The sequence below is a fragment of the Sabethes cyaneus genome, chromosome 2 (assembly GCF_943734655.1).
Source record: "Sabethes cyaneus chromosome 2, idSabCyanKW18_F2, whole genome shotgun sequence".
NCBI classification, from domain to species: domain Eukaryota; kingdom Metazoa; phylum Arthropoda; class Insecta; order Diptera; family Culicidae; genus Sabethes; species Sabethes cyaneus.
Window position 1 is genome coordinate 163,218,968 of NC_071354.1, and position 20,138 is coordinate 163,239,105.

The 20,138-nt window shown below is 37.8% G+C and overlaps 2 protein-coding genes across 2 annotated transcripts; one reads left to right on the top strand and one right to left on the bottom strand.

Annotated features, from left to right (window-relative positions):
- Positions 1-3,316: 3,316 nt before the first annotated feature.
- On the bottom strand, positions 3,317-4,875 carry LOC128737179 (pleiotropic regulator 1). The gene is made up of 3 exons (XM_053831766.1): positions 4,717-4,875; positions 4,518-4,654; positions 3,317-4,461 (listed from the first exon to the last, which is right to left on the bottom strand). The coding sequence occupies exons 1-3, from the start codon at positions 4,827-4,829 to the stop codon at positions 3,338-3,340; spliced, it is 1,374 nt and encodes a 457-aa protein (XP_053687741.1). The 5' UTR covers positions 4,830-4,875; the 3' UTR covers positions 3,317-3,337.
- Positions 4,876-6,313: 1,438 nt separating this feature from the next.
- Positions 6,314-17,223, top strand: LOC128734166 (gamma-soluble NSF attachment protein). Its single transcript, XM_053828210.1, has 6 exons — positions 6,314-6,463; positions 6,653-6,720; positions 6,806-7,116; positions 7,176-7,451; positions 7,519-7,710; positions 15,400-17,223. Exons 1-6 carry the CDS (start codon positions 6,411-6,413, stop codon positions 15,457-15,459), a joined length of 960 nt encoding a protein of 319 aa, XP_053684185.1. The 5' UTR covers positions 6,314-6,410; the 3' UTR covers positions 15,460-17,223.
- The last annotated feature ends 2,915 nt before the right edge of the window (positions 17,224-20,138 follow it).

The following is a 20,138-nucleotide window of genomic DNA, read 5'->3' on the forward strand; positions in this document are numbered from 1 at the left end:
GCATTTGGACACTGGTTTTGAAAATGGTACGGAGCAATCTGACTCCAAGATGTAGACACGGTGCATTTGGACACTGATTTTGAAATTACGGAGCAATTGGACTCCAAGGAGTGGAAAGGGTGCATTTGGACACTATGATTAGAGCAATTGGACTCCGAGACATGGAAATAGTGCATTTGGACACTATGATTTTAAAGATATTACGGAGCGTTTGGACTCCAAGTTTTAGAAACGGTGCAATTGGACACTGAATTATTTTAGAGTTATTACGGAGCAATTGGACTCCAAGGAGTGGAAAGGGTGCATTTGGACACTATGATTAGAGCAATTGGACTCTGAGACATGGAAATAGTGCTTTTGGACACTATGATTTTAAAGATATTACGGAGCGATGGACTCCAAGATGTAGAAACGGTGCATTTGGACACTGATTTTGAAATCACGGAGCAATTGGACTACAAGGAGTGGAAAGGGTGCATTTGGACACTATGATTAGAGCAATTGGACTCCGAGACATGGAAATAGTGCATTTGGACACTATGATTTTAAAGATATTACGGAGCGTTTGGACTCCAAGTTGTAGAAACGGTGCAATTGGACACTGAATTATTTTAGAGTTATTAAGGAGCAATTGGACTCCAAGGAGTGGAAAGGGTGCATTTGGACACTATGGTTAGAGCAATTGGACTCCGAGACATGGAAATAGTGCATTTGGACACTGATTTTGAAATTAGTATGAAGCAATTGGACTCCAAGAAGTAGAAACGGTGCATTTTGACATTGAACTATTATAGTGTTATTATGGAGTAATAGGACTCTAGGACGCGGAAATTGAGCGTTTATTTTTTAATTATTTTTTTTTGCGTTTTATAATGAATTTAAAAATACCAAATGAATATTCAAAACTTTACAGCCCAGAGTAGAGGTGAAGGATATTGTAGTAGATAAGCCTGGTATTAATAAAAGTTGGCATTCGCCAAATATGTTTGTTCGCTATATTCTTCCAGTTATAGACCTCAAGCGCATACACGCACACTGGCAGACGGCTGCCTTGCTAGATATGAAAAAGTGGAAACCCATCAAACATGATATGTGAGCATAAATTGCGTTAGCCGTAGCTTTCGCGTTGACGGTATTGAGCGATCTCTTGTCCACTTACAGAGCTGCGCATGTGTGAGTGTGAGCGCAAGCTGGTTTTGTGTCAAGCGCTTCTTGGAAAGTGCCATTCTGACTTCACCCATATAATAAACGGTTGAAGCCAGCACCGTATTGCCGCCAACAGACATGGCTTGCCCGATAACTGAATATTCTCTTACGATTTTATTGTCGAGAGAACAATGGCACGATCGGAAGAGAATCGGTCTGTATCGTTTGTTCTTTTGAGCTTTCGGGGATTCGGGCGAAAAAGAGAAGCAATTCGGCTCTCAGTTAGATGAGCAGCTAAGGGTTGCTAAAAACTAAAAAGGAGACGAAGATCATTCTGTTAGCGAAGTTTAGATTGAATGCTGCGTTTTAGTTCGCGCTATCCCTTGTATAAACGCGTAGGAAGCAAAAGATTGAAGATGGCTACGAAACGGTTCGACAAGCACGACACTACGTACGTGTTTTGGGTGCGCTCTCAAAATTCTCGGCACTTTAACAAAAGTAACCAACGCCTAAGTAGCTTTCGCAGACGACCTCGACATTGTTACTAAAAAAAACCTTGGGACGGCGGAGTTAATCTACGGAGGCGGAAGCTACAAATCAATGCGTTACACAAACGCTCTGATGGGCTAGCATAGGGAAAGAAACCCTCACTCTGTTTGTTTACATTTTGCAGATTGGCCCTTTTGAAAAGTTGGTGCTGAAATATTTGGTAGGAAGAGGCTCCAGAGAAAGCAACGTTTGCCTCCCACGCCGTGGGACCCACGGCCACTGACTATTGACGGCGATGAACTGGAAGTGGTTGATGAATTTGTATATTTGGGATTTCTAGTCACCGCCGACAATAATACTAGTAAGGAGATTCAATGACGCATTCAAGCTGGAAATCGAGCGTACTTTTCCCTTCGCAAGAAGCTTTCATCAAAGAGTATGCGCCGCTGCACAAAGCTGACGTTGTACAAAACGCTAATCAGACCGGTAGTCCTCTACGGACTTGAGACCGTAACTTTGTTTACGGAATTCATACGTGTACTTGCCGTATTTGAACGAAAGGTGTTGCGGACTAATGTTGGCGTAGTCGTGGGCCCTATTCTCACAGTCACTTCACCTCACCTCACTTCTTTCACTTTCCTGTCACCTCACCTAAAGTCACCTCACCTTATAGGCCCCATTTGATTTGTACAGTCACCCAGGTGACTGTGAGGATCGCAAATTGTCACCTCACCCAAAAAATTTAGGTGAGGTGACTGTGAGAATAGAGCCCCGTATGAACCACGAGTTGCAAATACTACTTGGAGAGATTCCCATCGTATACCTGGCAAAAGTTGGGATACTATGGTGGGTCGGCCACGTCACAAGGATGCCGGACGACTGTGCAGTGAAATCCGTTCTCTTCAAGAAACAAGAGTCACCCCTCCATGCTGGTAGGTGGTAGCAGAGTGTGAGAGAGAGAGGGGTAGAGAGAGGGAGGGAGTGTAAAAGCTAGAAATGACAAGAAAAAGAAAGAAAGCGAAAGAAAGAAAAGGAATAGTAAAACGAGAAAAAGGAAAAGGAAAGTAAAAAACTAGAAGGATGAATGTAGATAGAGCAAAATAGAGCAAGAGTAACAGTGAGAGTTAATGTTTCGTCAAATTACAATGTTCTTAAGAATGTAGACGTGACAAAGGAACGAAGTGTTATCAATAAATATATTTAATCTTAAATTAATTGCAAATCTTTCACATTGTAGCACAAAATTCCAATAATGTACAAAATATTTACAAAGAACCATGTAAGCAATAAGCTGAGGAAATGTGCATACATTCGTGGGTCTAAGCCAATCAGATACATACAGGCTTTACAGCCAAGACTCTTAGTACAGGGCAATTACGTTGCTCGTGGTTCCTCAATAATTCTTTAAACTACACTAATTAAAAAATGATTAAAGGAAACATTACGGAAACAATCGGAATCAGTTTGTTCAAGATTGCAGCTGCTAAAGCATTTTCACGTGAAATTTCTGGCCAATTTCGTAAAATTTCACATGCATGGAGAGCTACGCGAAGTTTCTAATTTGATAGTTTTGTGATAGGTTATTAAATAGTATAAAATAAAGGAAAATTGGATTGGAAAAATGCATTCGGATTTGGTAAAAATAAAGCCATGAGGCAATATATATTGGTAAGCAGCGTAATTATTGTGCTTTCCGATTTCATTAATACTTTCTTCGCTTAATTATCTCTGGTCGCCAATTGACAGGATGTGATTCCTCGGAAGCTTCGTCGTCCTCTTTATAGATTTTTATGGTTTTATCAGCTTCAGTGGTAATCAATCTTGATCCTGACATATCAAAGGTCATTGAAAAAATTCCTGCCTCACTATCCATTGAACCTGGCTGAACGGCAGCCTGAAACCGCTGAAAGTTATAACCAGTACGCCAATCCCAAAAGAACATAGTCCCATTATCTCCTCCAGACACCAGAACACCCTCCGGATTGACGGCCATACAATTGACTAAAGCGTTGTGGCCGTTAAGATTCTGAATAAAATTTCCTTCCGGACAACGCCACTGTTTAATATTATCCGGCGAGGCAGAAGCAAACATGTATAACGATGGATGTAGGACAATACTGCGAACACTTTTTTTATGATTGGTCAACGAGCACATACTCTTTCCGGCTGCCAAGTCCCATAGTCGAACAGTTGAGTCGTGACTGCCTGTGATAATCTGCGGATTAGCAGCCTGACAGACAACACTTGCGACCGTGTTCGTATGGCCAGTTAAAGTATGAACGTTGACTTTCGTTCGCATGTCCCAGACGCGAGCTGTAGAATCTCGACCTGCTGTTACCAGTACATCTATAGTAGGGTGAAGCGCCATAGTATAAACGGCAGACAAATGCCCATGGTAATGCCGAATAACTTTATTGTACTCCAAATCCCAACATTTTACCTGTCGATCTTCTCCGCAGCTAAATAGGTACGGATGTCTTGGACTAACGCATAATCCTCGAACCGTACTAACATGACCAGTGAGAGATAGTTTCAATTTACCACTTGCAAGGTCCCAAACTTTGATTACTCTATCTGCTGCTCCTGTAGCAAACCATTCATTGCCTGGTTCAACTGCGACACATCGTACCCAACCTAAATGGCCGGATATAACACGATACAATTTCCAAGGAGCATGCCATTTGGGTTTTGGGATAGTCGGTGCCTTTTTCGGTAAAACTTGTAGGCTGTTTGTTCCGTTTTGTGAAGCGGCAGCTGCAGCTGGAACTAGTGCCGTTTGGTTACTCGAGTTATAATCCATTTCGCCTTCCGCTGTAATTGCCAACACTGAAAGATAAAAACTTTATTAACATGAGTATCTTGGAAAATGTTTGAAAACATACTGCTATCTTGCGGTGGTTGAGCAAGTGTTTCAGATCTCCCAGTCTCACCGCACTTCACAGCATTTTTAGCTTTCGCGGTTCGATCAAACACTAATTTGTAACTATCGCGCGCTTTGATGGAATATTTCATTTTTTCTCTGAAAATTAAAAACTTTCTATAATAAATCAAAAATAAGCCGGATTACCGTAAATAACTTACAGGTTTTCATCAACCTCTGGAAGTAAAGCTTGGTTGGCTACAAAGAAATCGTGGGTTCGCTTTAAAGAGCGAAACACCAATGTATGCACTGAATGACGCTGAACCTCCTCCATAGCTACACTCTAAGTGGCAGAAAATACCAAAATATTTGAATATTCACAAAAAAACTCAACTAAAAAACTTAGAACTCAATAAAAATTCACTGCTAATAAGAATCGAAATCGAAATCGAACTCGAGAAGCCACTAAGCCACACACAGACAAGAGACAACGCGTTACTGTTTTTGTTTATTTCTTTGACATATGGTATACACGGTAAACCTGTATAACCTTATAAGTGTGTAGAAACAACCAAAAGCAGGTTGACATTACCTATTTAGGCTGAGTGATATCTGCACCAGCTACACTCTCTTTTTTTCTGGTGTAGCTGGTGCAGAAAAAGTGTATAGCCAAGGGTAAGTCACTGAGAACATTCCGTTCACCTCTTTCATGGAAATTTTGTTCAGTCTGTGCCTTACTGTGCTGCCGAGGTGCTGATCATGTGAAACCTGTCAAATTCGCCTGCGCTCAAATTGACCGTTTGATCGTTTTGACATTAACAAACATTGGCAGGGCTGCCAATTTCTAACATTTCAAAATTTAAATGTCAAAAAGGTGGGCCACAGTGTGCCATAAACTGTGAAATGAATGTACCGCAATTGCAATCAATGAGGTCAGCTGTTCCCTAAATTGAGCCTGCCTCAATGTTCTAAGCGACTTACCCTTGTGTATAGCACAAAAAACGAAAACGAACAGTTTTGGTGCAAAAAAAGTTACACCGGTGTAGCTACACCGCAAAAACGAAAACGACATAAGTTCAACCTGAGTGAAAAAACAAACGTTTTGACAGTCGTTCGATTGGAACTAGGGCGAACCTAGGTTGAATCTAAGCAAAAACAAAAACACCAAAGTCCAACCTGAGTGAAAAAACAAACGTTTTGACAGCCGTACGATTGGAACTAGAGCGAACCTAGATTGGACCTGAGCAAAAACAAAACGCTATAATCAGGGGCTTGCGATGAGTGCCATGTTTTTGATGCCAACATCTCAGCACATCTCGACAAGGTTGGCAGCAAATTTACCTGTCAGACGGGCGCTTTTCTTGCAATAGAACGCCCTTCGTTAAGTCGACTGTCAAACACCGTTCGTTAAGATAGGGATAGCACCCAGCGGGGTGGTGTGGCTGTCAAACTACATACATTGTACATGTCCCACTCATTGATTTTGGTACTTTTGGTTCTGGTGCCTACTTAAAGGTTTATTCATTTTCAGACTACCGAAATTGATTAGAAAGCAGTTAAACACAGCCTTTTAGCTATAATTTAAGTAATATTAGCTGTTATTTTCGGTATACTGGCTGGTTCCAAGTAGTCGCCGTCCATGGATGTTTAGCCCGCAAAATTTTGACAATTTCACACCCCTGATAGCACCCCGCTGGCTATAATACTTCATTTGAGGAATGAGGACCCCTAGGCAAATAGAGAGAAAATTTAATTTCGCTCTTCGTGTCGTGCTATCTCTGTGATGTGGTCGTGTACTAAAATAATTAGAAGAGTCAAGAGTGTTCTGTCTTGCTGCGCTGTCTAAAATAATTTTATTCAGTATTGTTTTGCTAAATTACAAAAATTCACGAAAACTGCACACAAAGGCGCTATAATGTCCAACAAAATTGAGGAAGCCCAAGAACACATCCGGCAGGCGGAAAAAAGGTTTGTCCAGCTACTTCGTTTATCGTGCGCGAAAATTCTTGTGCAAAATCGATGACTCGATGAGTCCAGTCATACCTGTTCATGCTAAATCTCAGATGCTAAATTACCCTGCAGGGCCAAATCAAATATGTTTTTTGAAAATTCTCTTCTTTTTTGCATTGCTGTTTGGAATTCATTTATTTTGATAAGCCTCAAAACATCACTGTTAAAATGGAGACCAGATTTTGATGTGGCTGCTGACGAATATAATAAAGCTGGTGAGTAAAAATTTAATATTATTCCTATGCCATTCCTTATCATCGTGAAAAAGTATATTTAACATGTTTTCAATTTGCATTAAAGCAATTTGTTTCCGGAATGCAAAAGCGTTAGATCAATGCAAGGAATGCTTGCTGAAATCATCTGACTGTCACAGGCAAAATCGGGCTATCTTTCATGCGGCCAAGTGCCTGGACCAGGTGATCCTAATCTGCAAGGATATGAACAATTTGACAGAGGTTCGCAAGTACGCAGAGAAAGCTTGCAACCTCTACCAGCAGCATGGATCACCCGAGTCCGGAGCTTCGACGCTAGACAAGGCGGCAAAGATCTTGGAGGCCACACATCCAGAGGATGCACTGCAATTATACAAGCATGCAGTGGATGTAGCCACAGTAAGCATTTATTCGCATCAAATTTTTGCAGATTGCTAACTTGTACTTTTGTCCACTAGATTGAAGATTCGTCTAGACAGGGTGCCGAGTATGCCAGCAAGGTCGCCCGTATTATGGTTAAACTGGGAATGTACGATCAAGCAGCGGATGCGATTCGGCGCGAGATTGGCTTGCATCAGCAGGTTGGGTCGGAAGCAGCTATTGGCCGATTAGCAGTAGTACTCGTGCTTGTTCAGCTTGCTCGAGGTGATTATGTAGCTGCCGAGAAAGCATTCAAGGAATGGGGCAACTGCTGCGACGCAGCTGAGGTGCAAACGCTGGAATCGCTGCTTCAGGTTCGTTAACAATGTTACGATTATATGTCAATTGCGTTGCATTTATTTGCTCTACTTTTGGCGCTAGGCATACGACGACGAAGATCCCGAGTTGGCCGCCCGTGCGTTGGCTTCGCCCTTTATCCGGCATATGGACATTGAATATGCACGACTAGCTAGAGATCTACCACTACCGAAGGGCGTTTCTATTGCGCCAAAAGCAAACGTTATTGAGAATGCTGCCGCATCATACGTTTCACCCAATAGCGGTGCCGCTGAGGTGCGTATACTGATAAGAACTTTCAGTTAAAATTTTATGTTATAACAAAAAGAAAAAAAATTCTATCAGAAGATTTTGAATTTGGAATTTGATAAATTCTACTTGTAAGCATGGCAGAATTTATCAAATTCCAAATTCAAAATCTTCTGTTAGTATTTTTTTTTCTTTTTGTTATAACATAAAATTTTAACATGCTTGATTGTATCTTATTTATTCTAGAAGCACAGTGCTAACGTTCAAACACACGATTGAGTTGATTTTCTTTATTAATTATCAGTCACGTAGATGTACTGCTATTTGTCTGTTCATACAGTGCTCTTGCTTGTTAGCATTGTGAGCAAGAATTTAATCCACCTCATCTAATATATGTATATGTATTACAAATTTCCGTAAAAAGTATTGAACATATGAAAAATGTTCAGTATTATCGAATTATATCTACATTGGCTGTTCTACGTCAACCGTCAAACGATCGTGCCCCTAGGCATAGACCTTTGTACTTTTTCCAATGTTGCAAGCAGTAACTTTATTTTAATATTTTAAACAGTAATGATGAAATGGGAAATGGCTAAATTACAAAACTCATGTGCGAAAATCGGAGTAATTAAAAATAAGTAAATATTTTATCTTATTTAAGGTGCAAAATAACCGGTAAACTTCTTATGCAATGAGTTGTAATTTTCTTTGGCCCATCAAAATGGTGTTTCAATAGAGCTTTTGAGATATCAAGTATTTAATTTAATTTTAATTGCAATAATTTTGCTTTGAAAAGACGATTTTTTATTTATTGCACATAATTCCAGCACTAGTTCAATTGTGAAGTGCATGAATATTGCAGAGTATCAAAATTTACGTTCAATAGGCTATACTTGGCCTATTTTGAGGCCAAAGTAGTCCCGTACTCTATAGTTCTAATACCCTGATAAATGGCCTGTGTGTTTCACTGTTTCCAATAGGAATGTTTTATGAAAAATAATGAAATAGTGGTGTTAGCAAACAACTCGATTGTCATATTTTTTTCTTTTTATCTCTCATTACTATGTGATACCATGTAGTAAATTCAATTTGGATTTAATATGCGGTTTGCTGTTCAAAATCATCTGAAAATGATTGCATTAAAATTTACTTTGACTCCCCCAAAAATGACTTTTGTTGAAAAATACATGGAAAAATTGTCCAATTTTTCTCAAATTACATTATGCAATATAGGTTCACAAACTTCACTTTCCAGGAAAATATCGTATATCCTAAATGCTTTATGGCGAAGTTATTCCCGTTGTCTCACTGTTCCTGCTGTCTCACTGTTGGCTACTCTCCCCTACATGCCAAATTTAGTTCCATTTGGTTGATTAGTTCTTGAGTTATGAGGAAATATGTATTTCATTTGTATGGGAGCCCTCTCTCTCTTGAAGGAGGGAGGGATCATATTTCCTCCCAAAGAGGGGAGGGGTCTCAATTCACCATAGAAAAAAAAAATCTTGTCTCCTAAAACACCCACATGCCAAATTTCGTTCCATTTGCTTGATTAGTTCTCGAGTTATGCAGAAATTTGTATTTCATTTGTATGGGAGCTTCACCCCTCTTAGTGGGGGAAGAGAACCTTCCCCGGCCCCAAAAACCCCTACATGCAATTTTTCACACTGATCGGTTCAGTAGTTTTCGATTCTATAAGGAACATTCGGACAGATAAAAATTTGTGTTTCATTTGTATGGCGCCCCCTCCCCCTTTTAGTGGGGGAAGGGGTCTCTAACCTTCATAAGAACCTTTCCCGGCCCCAAAAACCCCTACATGCAAGTTTTCACGCCGATCGGTTCAGTAGTTTTCGATTCTATAAGGAACATACGGACAGACAGACAGACAGAAATCTATTTTTATAGGTATAGAGATTTTACCTCTACCGCACTACCTAGTTATTTTTTCATTCCAGATATAATACAAAATTGAAGTCAAGCATGTAAATAACTCATTGAAAAAATTTGAGGTTTGCACTATGGGGGATTTCCATACAAGCAGGCGGACAAAAATATTTTCGAATTTTTTCTAGGATTTTTGACGTTCTTCTAGTTGATATGATTGAAATATGTTGTTAGAGTACATTTGCAAACATTTCACGAACATATTTTGAAAAGGGTTTAACTGTTTACCTTTGTCATATGTGAAAAACTAATATGGATCATTCCATCTCAAACGTTTGGATTCGACCATCAGCGATTTCAACCAAAGTTGGCATAATTGTTCATTCCGATCCCACAACCAATTTCCCGAAGTTATACGCCGATTGATGAATTCCCCTAGCAGTGGCACTGCTTACTTTTTTACAGATTTTCAAAAAAAGTCATTCGGGCTTAAATATCTCTGCAACAGTTTGATGTGAATACATGCCAATATACTTTTTCTATGGGATTTTGACCGCGCAATCGAATGATGTTATCAGTTTTTATCTAATTTGTCAAGATCATACTTTTTTTTTGCAATTTAAAACCAAAAATGCGAATATCTCAAAACACCCCCAATTTTATTTTCAAATAAATATGCTCAAAATGTTCCCCAGACAAATTCTACATAAGGATCACATAACTAGAAAAGACAATATTGGTAGTTCGGGAGATATGGTGTTTTGAATATCCGGGGCATGCGTTATTCTATCTGAATTATTAGTAAAAGCATGTTTAAATACGTTTACCTGAAGCTTCCAGACATTTGTATGACTAAATAATGTATTTTAATGAAAAAGATGCATTTTCAACATAGAATCAACATAATATATTTTGAGGTTCTGAATACTTTTGTATGTATTTTAATATAAGTAATAATTTCGTACAAATTTTTATAGTTCTATTATTTAATTGTGCTATTTATTTGTGCAATATAATGCATTTCACTGGTAAAATTATTATGGTATTTCACTTCTGATATTATTCGAAACTTCGAAGTAATTTTGAAAATGGCTTTATTAGCACTACGGGAAAACCTAGCCTAAAACGAACGAAATTCAGAAACTGCCTGGCAATTGATCAAATATAACTGACCTTATGTAAAATTTTCCGTCAAATCTAATGGTGCCCACCCCTTCCTTAATTGTCATCGGAAAGTATTAAGTTTTGCTGATTTTCACCTATTTTTAACCAATATTTTAACTTAATGGAGTTTATCAGGCCAGTTAAGTTATTCATTCGTCCCATATAAGCTTTGTAAGATTTACCGAAATTGGTCCATAAGTTCAGCAGATCTAGAACATATCTTGAAATAGGCCATAGGTCTAAAAATTCAGCCCACTCAATATGGATTGCAATTTAAAATTTTCGAAGACATTTCTTCGATGAACTTAACAGGAGGGGCGCATGTTTTCTTCATAGTTCCATTAACGTTGTATGAAGGAAATCTCGATGGTGACTCCCTATGAATTACTTCATATTGAAATCTGTTTAGCCTAGTTTCTAAATATGATTATACTAAATGCTTCTTCTTTTGACATAATTTCACGTTGATCAGTTAGCCGTGCGCGCGCGTTTGTGTTCGTGTGTGTGTGCGTGTGTGTGTGTGCGTGTGTGTGTGTGCGTGTGTGTGTGCGTGTGTGTGCGCGTGTGTGTGTGCGTGTGTGTGTGCGTGTGTGTGCGTGTGTGTGTGCGTGTGTGTGCGTGTGTGTGTGTGTGCGTGTGTGTGTGTGTGTGTGTGTGCGTGTGTGTGTGTGTGTGTGTGTGTGTGTGTGTGTGTGTGTGTGTGTGTGTGTGTGTGTGTGTGTGTGTGTGTGTGTGTGTGTGTGTGTGTGTGTGTGTGTGAGTGTGTGTGTGTGTGTGTGTGTGTGTGTGTGTGTGTGTGTGTGTGTGTGTGTGTGTGTGTGTGTTATTCGCTGGAAATATATTTAATCTTGAAATCTCCCATGGTGACTAGAAATTTTCAAAACACTATATTTCGCAGAGTGGCGCATGGTGGCACGTAATTCTTTCTTAAGTTGATAGTATATACCTGAGATTTAACCCAAAAGGAGGTATTAACCTGGAGATATCTGGAGAAAAAAAGTTCTCGACTGAGAAAGCAGAAAATTCTCTTATTTTTTTATATTTTCCTTCTTCTCATGCTTTTTATTATTAGAATTTCTCCTCTAGCCGTCTAAACCATTTATTTTTCGGAAACCTCATTTCATTACCTTTCTAATGATATATAACACATAAGATTTAATTTTGGAAATAGTGTTCAAAAATTGATTTGAAAGTAAACGTGTTTGAATGGCAAAAAACGTATATGTCATATTGTTTTTCAACTTTGACAGCCTCTATCTCAGAAACAACATCGACTAGAGACTTCCTATTTTGGATTTTTCTTAATTGAAGTATTTGCTATCGATAGAAAATTTCATTAAGCGGATTAGTGAAAGTCAGTTTTCTGGTTTTTGTCCGCCTGATATCTCATAGTGGTTTGGTGAATGACCAACTGGTTAAAACCGCATTTAAATAAAATTTAAAAATCAGAGAGGTTGTGTACAAGACACGACCGCATATATAGGTGACGCAGGACTACGTAAGTCTCTTTGTCGTGATATGAGCATGTATTCATGCTTATAATCATTCGATTCTTCATGTATACATGCTATATGCAACATATATACATGCTACATGCGTTGTAACAAAATTAACAATTAACAAAATCAAGAACACAAACTATTACTTTCCTGCTACCTTACTGAAATTAAAGATTGTTTTTATTATCCATGGTTTCCCACGTTGAAGGGATTTTACCAATTCAATCCTATTTTATCAACAGCACATCTTTTCACTACACTTCTAATGAAACGGCAAGCATGCATGTGCTGTAGCACATTTTTCCAACATAAATATCAAATTCGCCGAGGTTTAATCGTCTCGCAGTAAAGAAATTGCGATCTGTTGGGACAACGAACTTGTGTCATTTTTTCTGGCACACTTCCCTAACACAGACATCAGATTGGACTAGGTTTAATCGCGTTCGTAAGAAATCTGTTAGCTCGAGGGGACTTTGTCACTCTCTCTGGCGTACTTCCCAAGCAAGGACATCAAAATGGTCTAGGTTGAACCGCGGTGTTAAGAAATCTTGTTGAAATGAAGAAACTTTGTCACTTGTTTTGGCTTACTTCCCAAGCACAGATATCAAATTGGTATAGGTTTAGATCATCGTAAAGAATCTTCCAACCAATCACGAATCGAGAATTCTGGTGAAACATAGGTTTATTATTTTCAATTTTTCAATAGTTCAACATCAAGAATCCATACTTTTCTTCATTTGGGTCAATTCTTAGAAGATTTTCCGATCGATTGGTGTAAGAATATTGAAAATCGATCGGAAAACCGCTGAGCTATTAGCGCTCAAAACCTTTCATTTTTCGTGACGCTCGCATTTTTCGATTTTTTGGAATGACACCCTATCTCAAAACTTGCCGTAAGACGTAGTCCTACGTCAAAAAAGAATTTTAAGGTCAATCCTTTTGTTTGAGATATCCTTTTTCTTCAAAAGGACAAAAGGGAATTTTTGTACAATATTTTTTCCGTAATTTTTCGAAATTCTTGTTTTTGAAAGATGATAGATAACTCGTGAACGCAAGATCAGAATTTTGTGATATTAATATCATAACACATCGCATTTTTCAAATTGTCAATTCAAAACAAACTTCGTGGCTCTGAAGCTCTGAAAGCTAAGGCCGTTTGCACATGTCCTTGTCCGTTAGAGCGTTAATTTCTACTTTGCTTCGTATATTCATTCAAGTCTGCAAAAAATATCTTTTGTGTTTACATATGTATATGTTTCTATAAATCACCTAAGTACCGTATGGTCGCCATCTACCGCTCATTTAAAAACGATTCTAATTTAGTGTCTATAGCAAATCTAAATCTAAATGAATTAATGTAATCTCACGACCCCTTTTACCGCTCACTTGAAATACGACGATCCATTCACCGCCCGTACAGGTGCTATTTACCGCTCATATTTTTTATTGTTGCCAAATAAATGAAACCCGCGTGTTGACTCATGTTTTGGGTTTGACATTTGTAGCAGAATAGAACGCCAATATAAATACTGTTGACATGTTTCACGTTATTTAGAAGAATAGTTTCTAAATAATCAAAGTAGGGTAGATGATCCATTAGTTGCGCTACTAAGCACAATATAACTTCATTTTGCTTGTTTATTGAGATATATGCTTCAATTAATGCTTGTGGGATATAAATTTATCAAATGCAAGGTATTTGTCACAAGGCAAGACAATTGCTTTCGTTGTACGAGAAGCTTTATATAGAAAAAATGAATTTTCCGATTCAATTATATAGTACTAACAGTTGCGCTAATGTTTCCTTAATTAAGTTTGATGTTCCTTTAATTGTGTTATTCCATATACATTGCTAGGTTGCTAAGTGAAAAAACATCGTAGCAAAACTATAGATGAGCGCCTATAGTTGTGCGCTCCAACTGCGCGTTAGATTTTGGAAAATTGGCATTTTAGCAAATAATGCTTTAATTTTAAATGGTGTAGTCTAACTACCAATACTTCTAAAAACCTGTTTTATATAATGAATGTAATTGTTTTATCTAAAATGCTACGGTGACGAAAACATGCATTAATAATGAATAGTAGCGCAACTATTGGTACTACCACAACTACTGTATCAACTACCCTAACAAGTTCGCTTGAGCTAAAACTTAATTTAGTCATTTGCACTTGGTCTTAATAAAAACGCGATAAAAGTGGCATTTTTTGCTCCTAACTATAAAGATTATTTATTTTGGAAATGAGCTTTTATAAATATAGTGGAAATTTATGTTAAATTCGTATCATTAACCATACAAAATTATTGTTTGTCAATAGTTTTTACAACAATGAGCCATTTTAAAAAGATATATAAGAATTTTTTGTTTGAAATGAGCGGTAAATGGAGCTGAGCGGTGAATGGCGACCTTATGGTATCATAAAAATAAGATATTAATAACGTAAATTAAATGACACTTACAAATATTTGCACATCCTAGGAAAGAAAACATAAATATTTCATGCAGTACGCTCTTGTGAATTTTACTGTTAAATAAGGATTTTGAGGAATAAGGAACTAATATTTAATAATAATATTATTAAATTATTATATTATTATATTATATTATTTTCTGAATTTTCTGATTTTTTCTGGATACAAATGTAGATCTCTTTGAATCTTAAACTTAGGAAACCAAGAACAAAGATTATTTTCAATGTTACGCCTATTTCATATTTTCATTTGTTCAAAAAATGGATCTCAAAAGCAAAGAGATTTACATTTCTAAACATTTGATGTTGATGTGTTTGATGTTATATGATTGGATGTCATGTAAAAATTTCTCAGATTTTCTTATAAAAAAATTAAATAAATACCTTTCATTCGGTTTAATGGTTCAAAAGTTTGGAATGCTAAAAAAACAAAGGTTTGCAAAAACGATGTTTTGGGGGGTCCACCTCAACTCAGAAAGGGGCAACTTAAGTGCCAAATAAAAATGCGGGTTTTAAATTTTTCGAAAAGAAACAGTGCGCAAAATTTGAACGAATTCGGGGCACTTCAAAATGATTTGATTTTTTTTTCGGTTGGATCGTGCATATAGGTACATATTCTATACTATAAATGCGTTTACTGACAAAATGATACATCACTTTACACTAGCAAAATGGACTCTTCATGCAGTATTTTTTACAGGGTGGCAAGCCAGACACCGGGACCGGTCTCGACGACATGGAGGAAGGTGGATTATGTTAGTATGTGTATTCAATTCAGAATGATCGAGATAGTGTGAAATACGCAAAAGGTACTATTATTATTGGTATTGATAGGTATATTTATGCAAAGATATATTATATAGGTATAGCTTATCAAAGCTCTTGGTATGTAAAAAATATCTTATTTAGATTTTTAAGTTAAGGTAAGGTTGAAATGGACACTATCAAAGTCGTCTTTCTACAGAACGTTTAAATCAGATGCTTCTAGTCTTAATGTACCTACAGTCTCAGAAAAATGCGTGCCGGATATTGTTTTCTCTGCATTGTCTATATTATTGTTTGTCTTACTTGTTGAAAACTAGTATCGGTACCTCTTAAAAGGACACGTGCTAAAAGTTTAAAATAAGAGAAAAGCTATTGAATGTGTGTCGAACAGGCTTTACAGTCTGTTGCGCATTTTCTGTAAAATAAAAACTCGTACCGTCATATACCTAAGTAAATCTTGGCAAATGGACAAAGTATGCATTAGCATTGCTGAAAAAAAGTCTCCCTCGCATTTAGAAACGCTTAAAAGATGAAGGTACGAAAGCTTTGTCCGAAAATATTTTATATTATCCTAAAGCAATGTTTGATACCTAATAACTAAAAAAAATCACGATGAAATAATTTCCAATTTATGTTTGAACCACAATCGAGTACATTTTCTATAACTTGTTGCAAAAAAAATCTCATTGGTATTAAAAATAATAATGGTTAATACTTCATCGCATAATTTGTTGTTACACTTCTACGTTTATTAGTAAACCGAGAGCTAAGCTATGACTACTTTAGAACCCAACTTATGTGCATGTAAGCAGCCATACCTATGCACTGAAAATGGGGCGTTCAGATGTTTTGTGACTATACCTTTATGAAGTATATAAAGGGCTTGTATTCTAAGTAACCCTCCGACATGTGAAAAGTTTCCTCTGGCCGAATCGATGACTTTTTTGAACCTTTGGAAGCCTACCAAGGCTGTTAAGGTCGTACGCAGTGATCGCCGCGTTAACTAGCGATAATAATATTATCAATGACTGATCAGTTTCATAGGCCATTTTTAGTACTTGAACTAATGTTTTTTTCAAAATTCGAAAGGACATTTTTTAACTATTTTTTTTCTTTCTTGAGTGAAACATTTGTAAAACCATCCATTTATATTTCAAGCGACTCATAAGAAAATTAATGTTCTATTTCCTTGAAAGGGTATCATACTAAATTGAACTGTTCCAGATGGCTCCATTATGTTGTGAAATCGTAATCGCTTTAAAGTGTAGATATGAGGGTGTAAAGAGACGAAACGCAAGCCGAACCAAATTCCCACACATAGTAAAACTGCATGAGAACCCATATGAAAAAAATGTTTAAAATTGTTAATTCTATGATAACAAGCGAATGCAAGCGCTGTTTTAGTGTTTAGTACAGGTTTGCTCCTAGCAATGCTTCAATTTTTATTCGCATAAACAAGCCTCAATCAATAACTGCCTATTAAGAGAAACGGCAGTCGGATTGCGTCCTACTACGGTGCGGTGAAGATTTAAAAATATTTGACTAAATTTCATTCTCTCTCTATAATAAAGCTAATAAAATCAACTGCTACTGCAGTAGCTCTTAATGGCATAGTATACATAAAAATATCAGAAAGCGTTGAAAAACTGACAATTGGCTTGAAGCGTTTGCACCAATTGGTCAAAGGCATTTACGAAACACGTACGTACTATTAAAACAATATTAAACCATGTTGACGCATTCAATTGTAATGATAATAAATTAGATGAAAAATAATGCCACTTTCATGCATTCGAGGACATATCCGAAATAATAAAATTTTGTGTGACTCGTGAGTCGCGCTAATATCAACTAATATTTTAACATCTCGTTTACAGCTAACTGTCTGGGTGGGTGGGAAAGCACATACCTATCACTGTGGCGGCGACAAACGCATTTTCAGTCGGTTATACCTCATTTACCATTCATTAACTGTTCCAATATTCGTTCCATAATCCCTATTTAGGTTCTATGTTATTCTTTTCCATGTGTTGTGTGCGGTTAAGGGTATAGGTACCGACCGGAGATCGTTCAGGCAGAGATAATTTCGGCTTATCTTTTGAACTTTTCGGCACTCTTTTGTTGAAGCGTTTTTTTTTTCTTCGCGTCTCCCATGCTTTTCTTTAACGCTCTATGGATTAATATTTAAGATCGACACAGCGTTGAATTATGTGGTACTACGATTGCATCTCATTCATCAATAAATTGTGTTTTTGTTGTTGCTTTGGTTTATTGCCGTATAAGTACCTACCTGAAAACAAATTATTGACATCGATATTTGAAACAAATTTTTTCAAATGTGCTAGAATCGCAACTTGGAAGGGTAGAGTCTGACGACTTTCAAAAAATAGTTTTTCTATTCTCTATTCATTTTCATCTCAGAAACATTCCGAAGATTTTTCAAGTTTTGTCAATTTTCTTATGTTTAAAACTTCAAACGCATTTTTCTCCAAACCGTTTTATCCAACGTTGGTGAACTTCTATAACAATAACTATAGCACCGCTCCTAACAAGATTTGGCACACTTGTTATCATATAAAATATCCATCCGTAATTTGGGTGTTTATTTTAAATACATCCACAACATGTTAGGTAAAAATCGGGCGGTTTCGTTTTAAGAAATATCAGAAAAGTCGCGTACAAGACACGACCGCATGGATAACATGGCATTTGTAAAATTCGATATATGAACTCATCAACCATTTCTATTTCATCGCCGTCAATAGTCACTGTCCTTGTGAGGCAAACGTTGTTTTCTCTGAAGCCTCTTGATGCGATATATTTGATTTGTAACCCAATCTTCCCAGCCTCTATTTTTAGTCTGGAGCAGAATGCCTCCGACGTCCCAAGGTTTGTAGTAATGAATTCGAGGTCGTCTGCGAAAGCTATGCACTTGGTTACTTTTATTGAAGTGCCGAGAATGCCCGCGAAATACGCGCGTATCACATCCCTCGCTCAAGAGTAGCTTTGATCAGGCACGTTAGTTTTTCCGCGTAATCGTTCTCGTGCATTATCTGCCATAGCTGTTCGCGCTCGACAGTATCGTATGCAGCCGCGAATTTATGATGCGTGGGTACGATGTACTCCTGACATTTCTGGGGGACTTATCGAAGTGTGAAAACTAGATCCATTGTAGCACGGGTCCCCATAAAGCCCATCTGCTCTACGAATTCTCTTGCTATTGAGGATAGACGACGTAAGAAATCTGGGAGAGTACTTTGTCGGTGGCGTTGATCAGCGTAATACCACGGTAGTTATATCAATCCAACCGATTGCCTTTTTTGCAGATGGGACAAACCACACGTTCCATCCCTTCCTCCGGTAGCTTCTCCTTCTACCAAATCCTTGAAATTATCCAGTAAAGTAAATTTTCGTATAGTTTGCCGGGGCTTGGTCCTTTCCGGCGGCTCTATTACTCTTTAGTTGACCAATTTCTCAGTAAATTCTCTTCGAGATCGGGAGCCGACATGCTATTATCGTGTTTAAGGCATTCCTAGATTCCGTTTCGCCCAGATATCACAACATCTTAATTAAATCGTATGCATGTCAATTTTACATTAGAATTGTGTCAAAACAAGGTGAACAATAAATTGTTTTGCAGTCGTGCGTGTCCTCATATACAACTCATGACTGTAAATTATAAAGCAGTATAGATGATTGCAATATTAACATTAACATATTCAGGAGTTTAATACTCCTGCGTGTTGCGTGTTATAAAAGCCGCTGTAGAAAATGCAAGATAGAATTACAAATAATCGTAACAATTTTCACACGTATATTGCCTTCACTTTGGTATTTATATGTTCTTATGTGGCGTGAAATATAACTTTTTTTGTTCAGATATGATGTCGTATTTCTTAGTTGCAATCGAGATATACAAACCAAATTGTTTACTGGGCGTCGCCTTCTGTTATATTTCCTTTGAGATGCTCATCGCAGAACTGCTTACATCTGTCGACCACCTTGCGCTCATTTTCAACCAGGTTTCCCCCTCGTTCATACACATATCAGGCTTCGGTGTGTATCCTTTATTAGGGGATTAGTTCACCTTCTCAAAACACTCACATATCTCATTAGCCCGGAATAGTTCTAGCTCATCACGATCCTAGGTGTTTTTTACTTCTCAGGATCGTTGTCAACTGATTCCGCGCTCGTCGATACTTGGCCAAATTCTCCCTGATGGCAATGCTTAGCCATCAAGCCATTTATTTCCCATTCCATCCACTGGCATTCCTCGTCAAACTAATCATTTCGTAAACTCATGGTATCTTCACTTAGCACCGCAGATGCTACGTCAATGACAGCCGAGGGTATCATTCTCCATCCGTCTATGGCGGTTGAAGCACCTAACTCCACAGAGGAAGGAAATGCTAGGTAATGGGCCGAGTTATCTGCACCTTGTAGGGAGCGTACGTTGGTGGTATTCGAGAAAAACCGGCCTGTGACGAGAATATGGTCGATTTGATTCAATGTTTGTTGGTCAGATGATCTCTGGGTAGCTTTGTGGATATCTTTGCGGAGAAAGAAAGTGCTTCTGATCACCAGGCCTCGGGAAGGGGCAAAGTTAATGCATCGCTAGCTGTTATCATTCCTATCGGTGTACAAGCTTTGCGGTCCGATCTGGTCGTTCATATC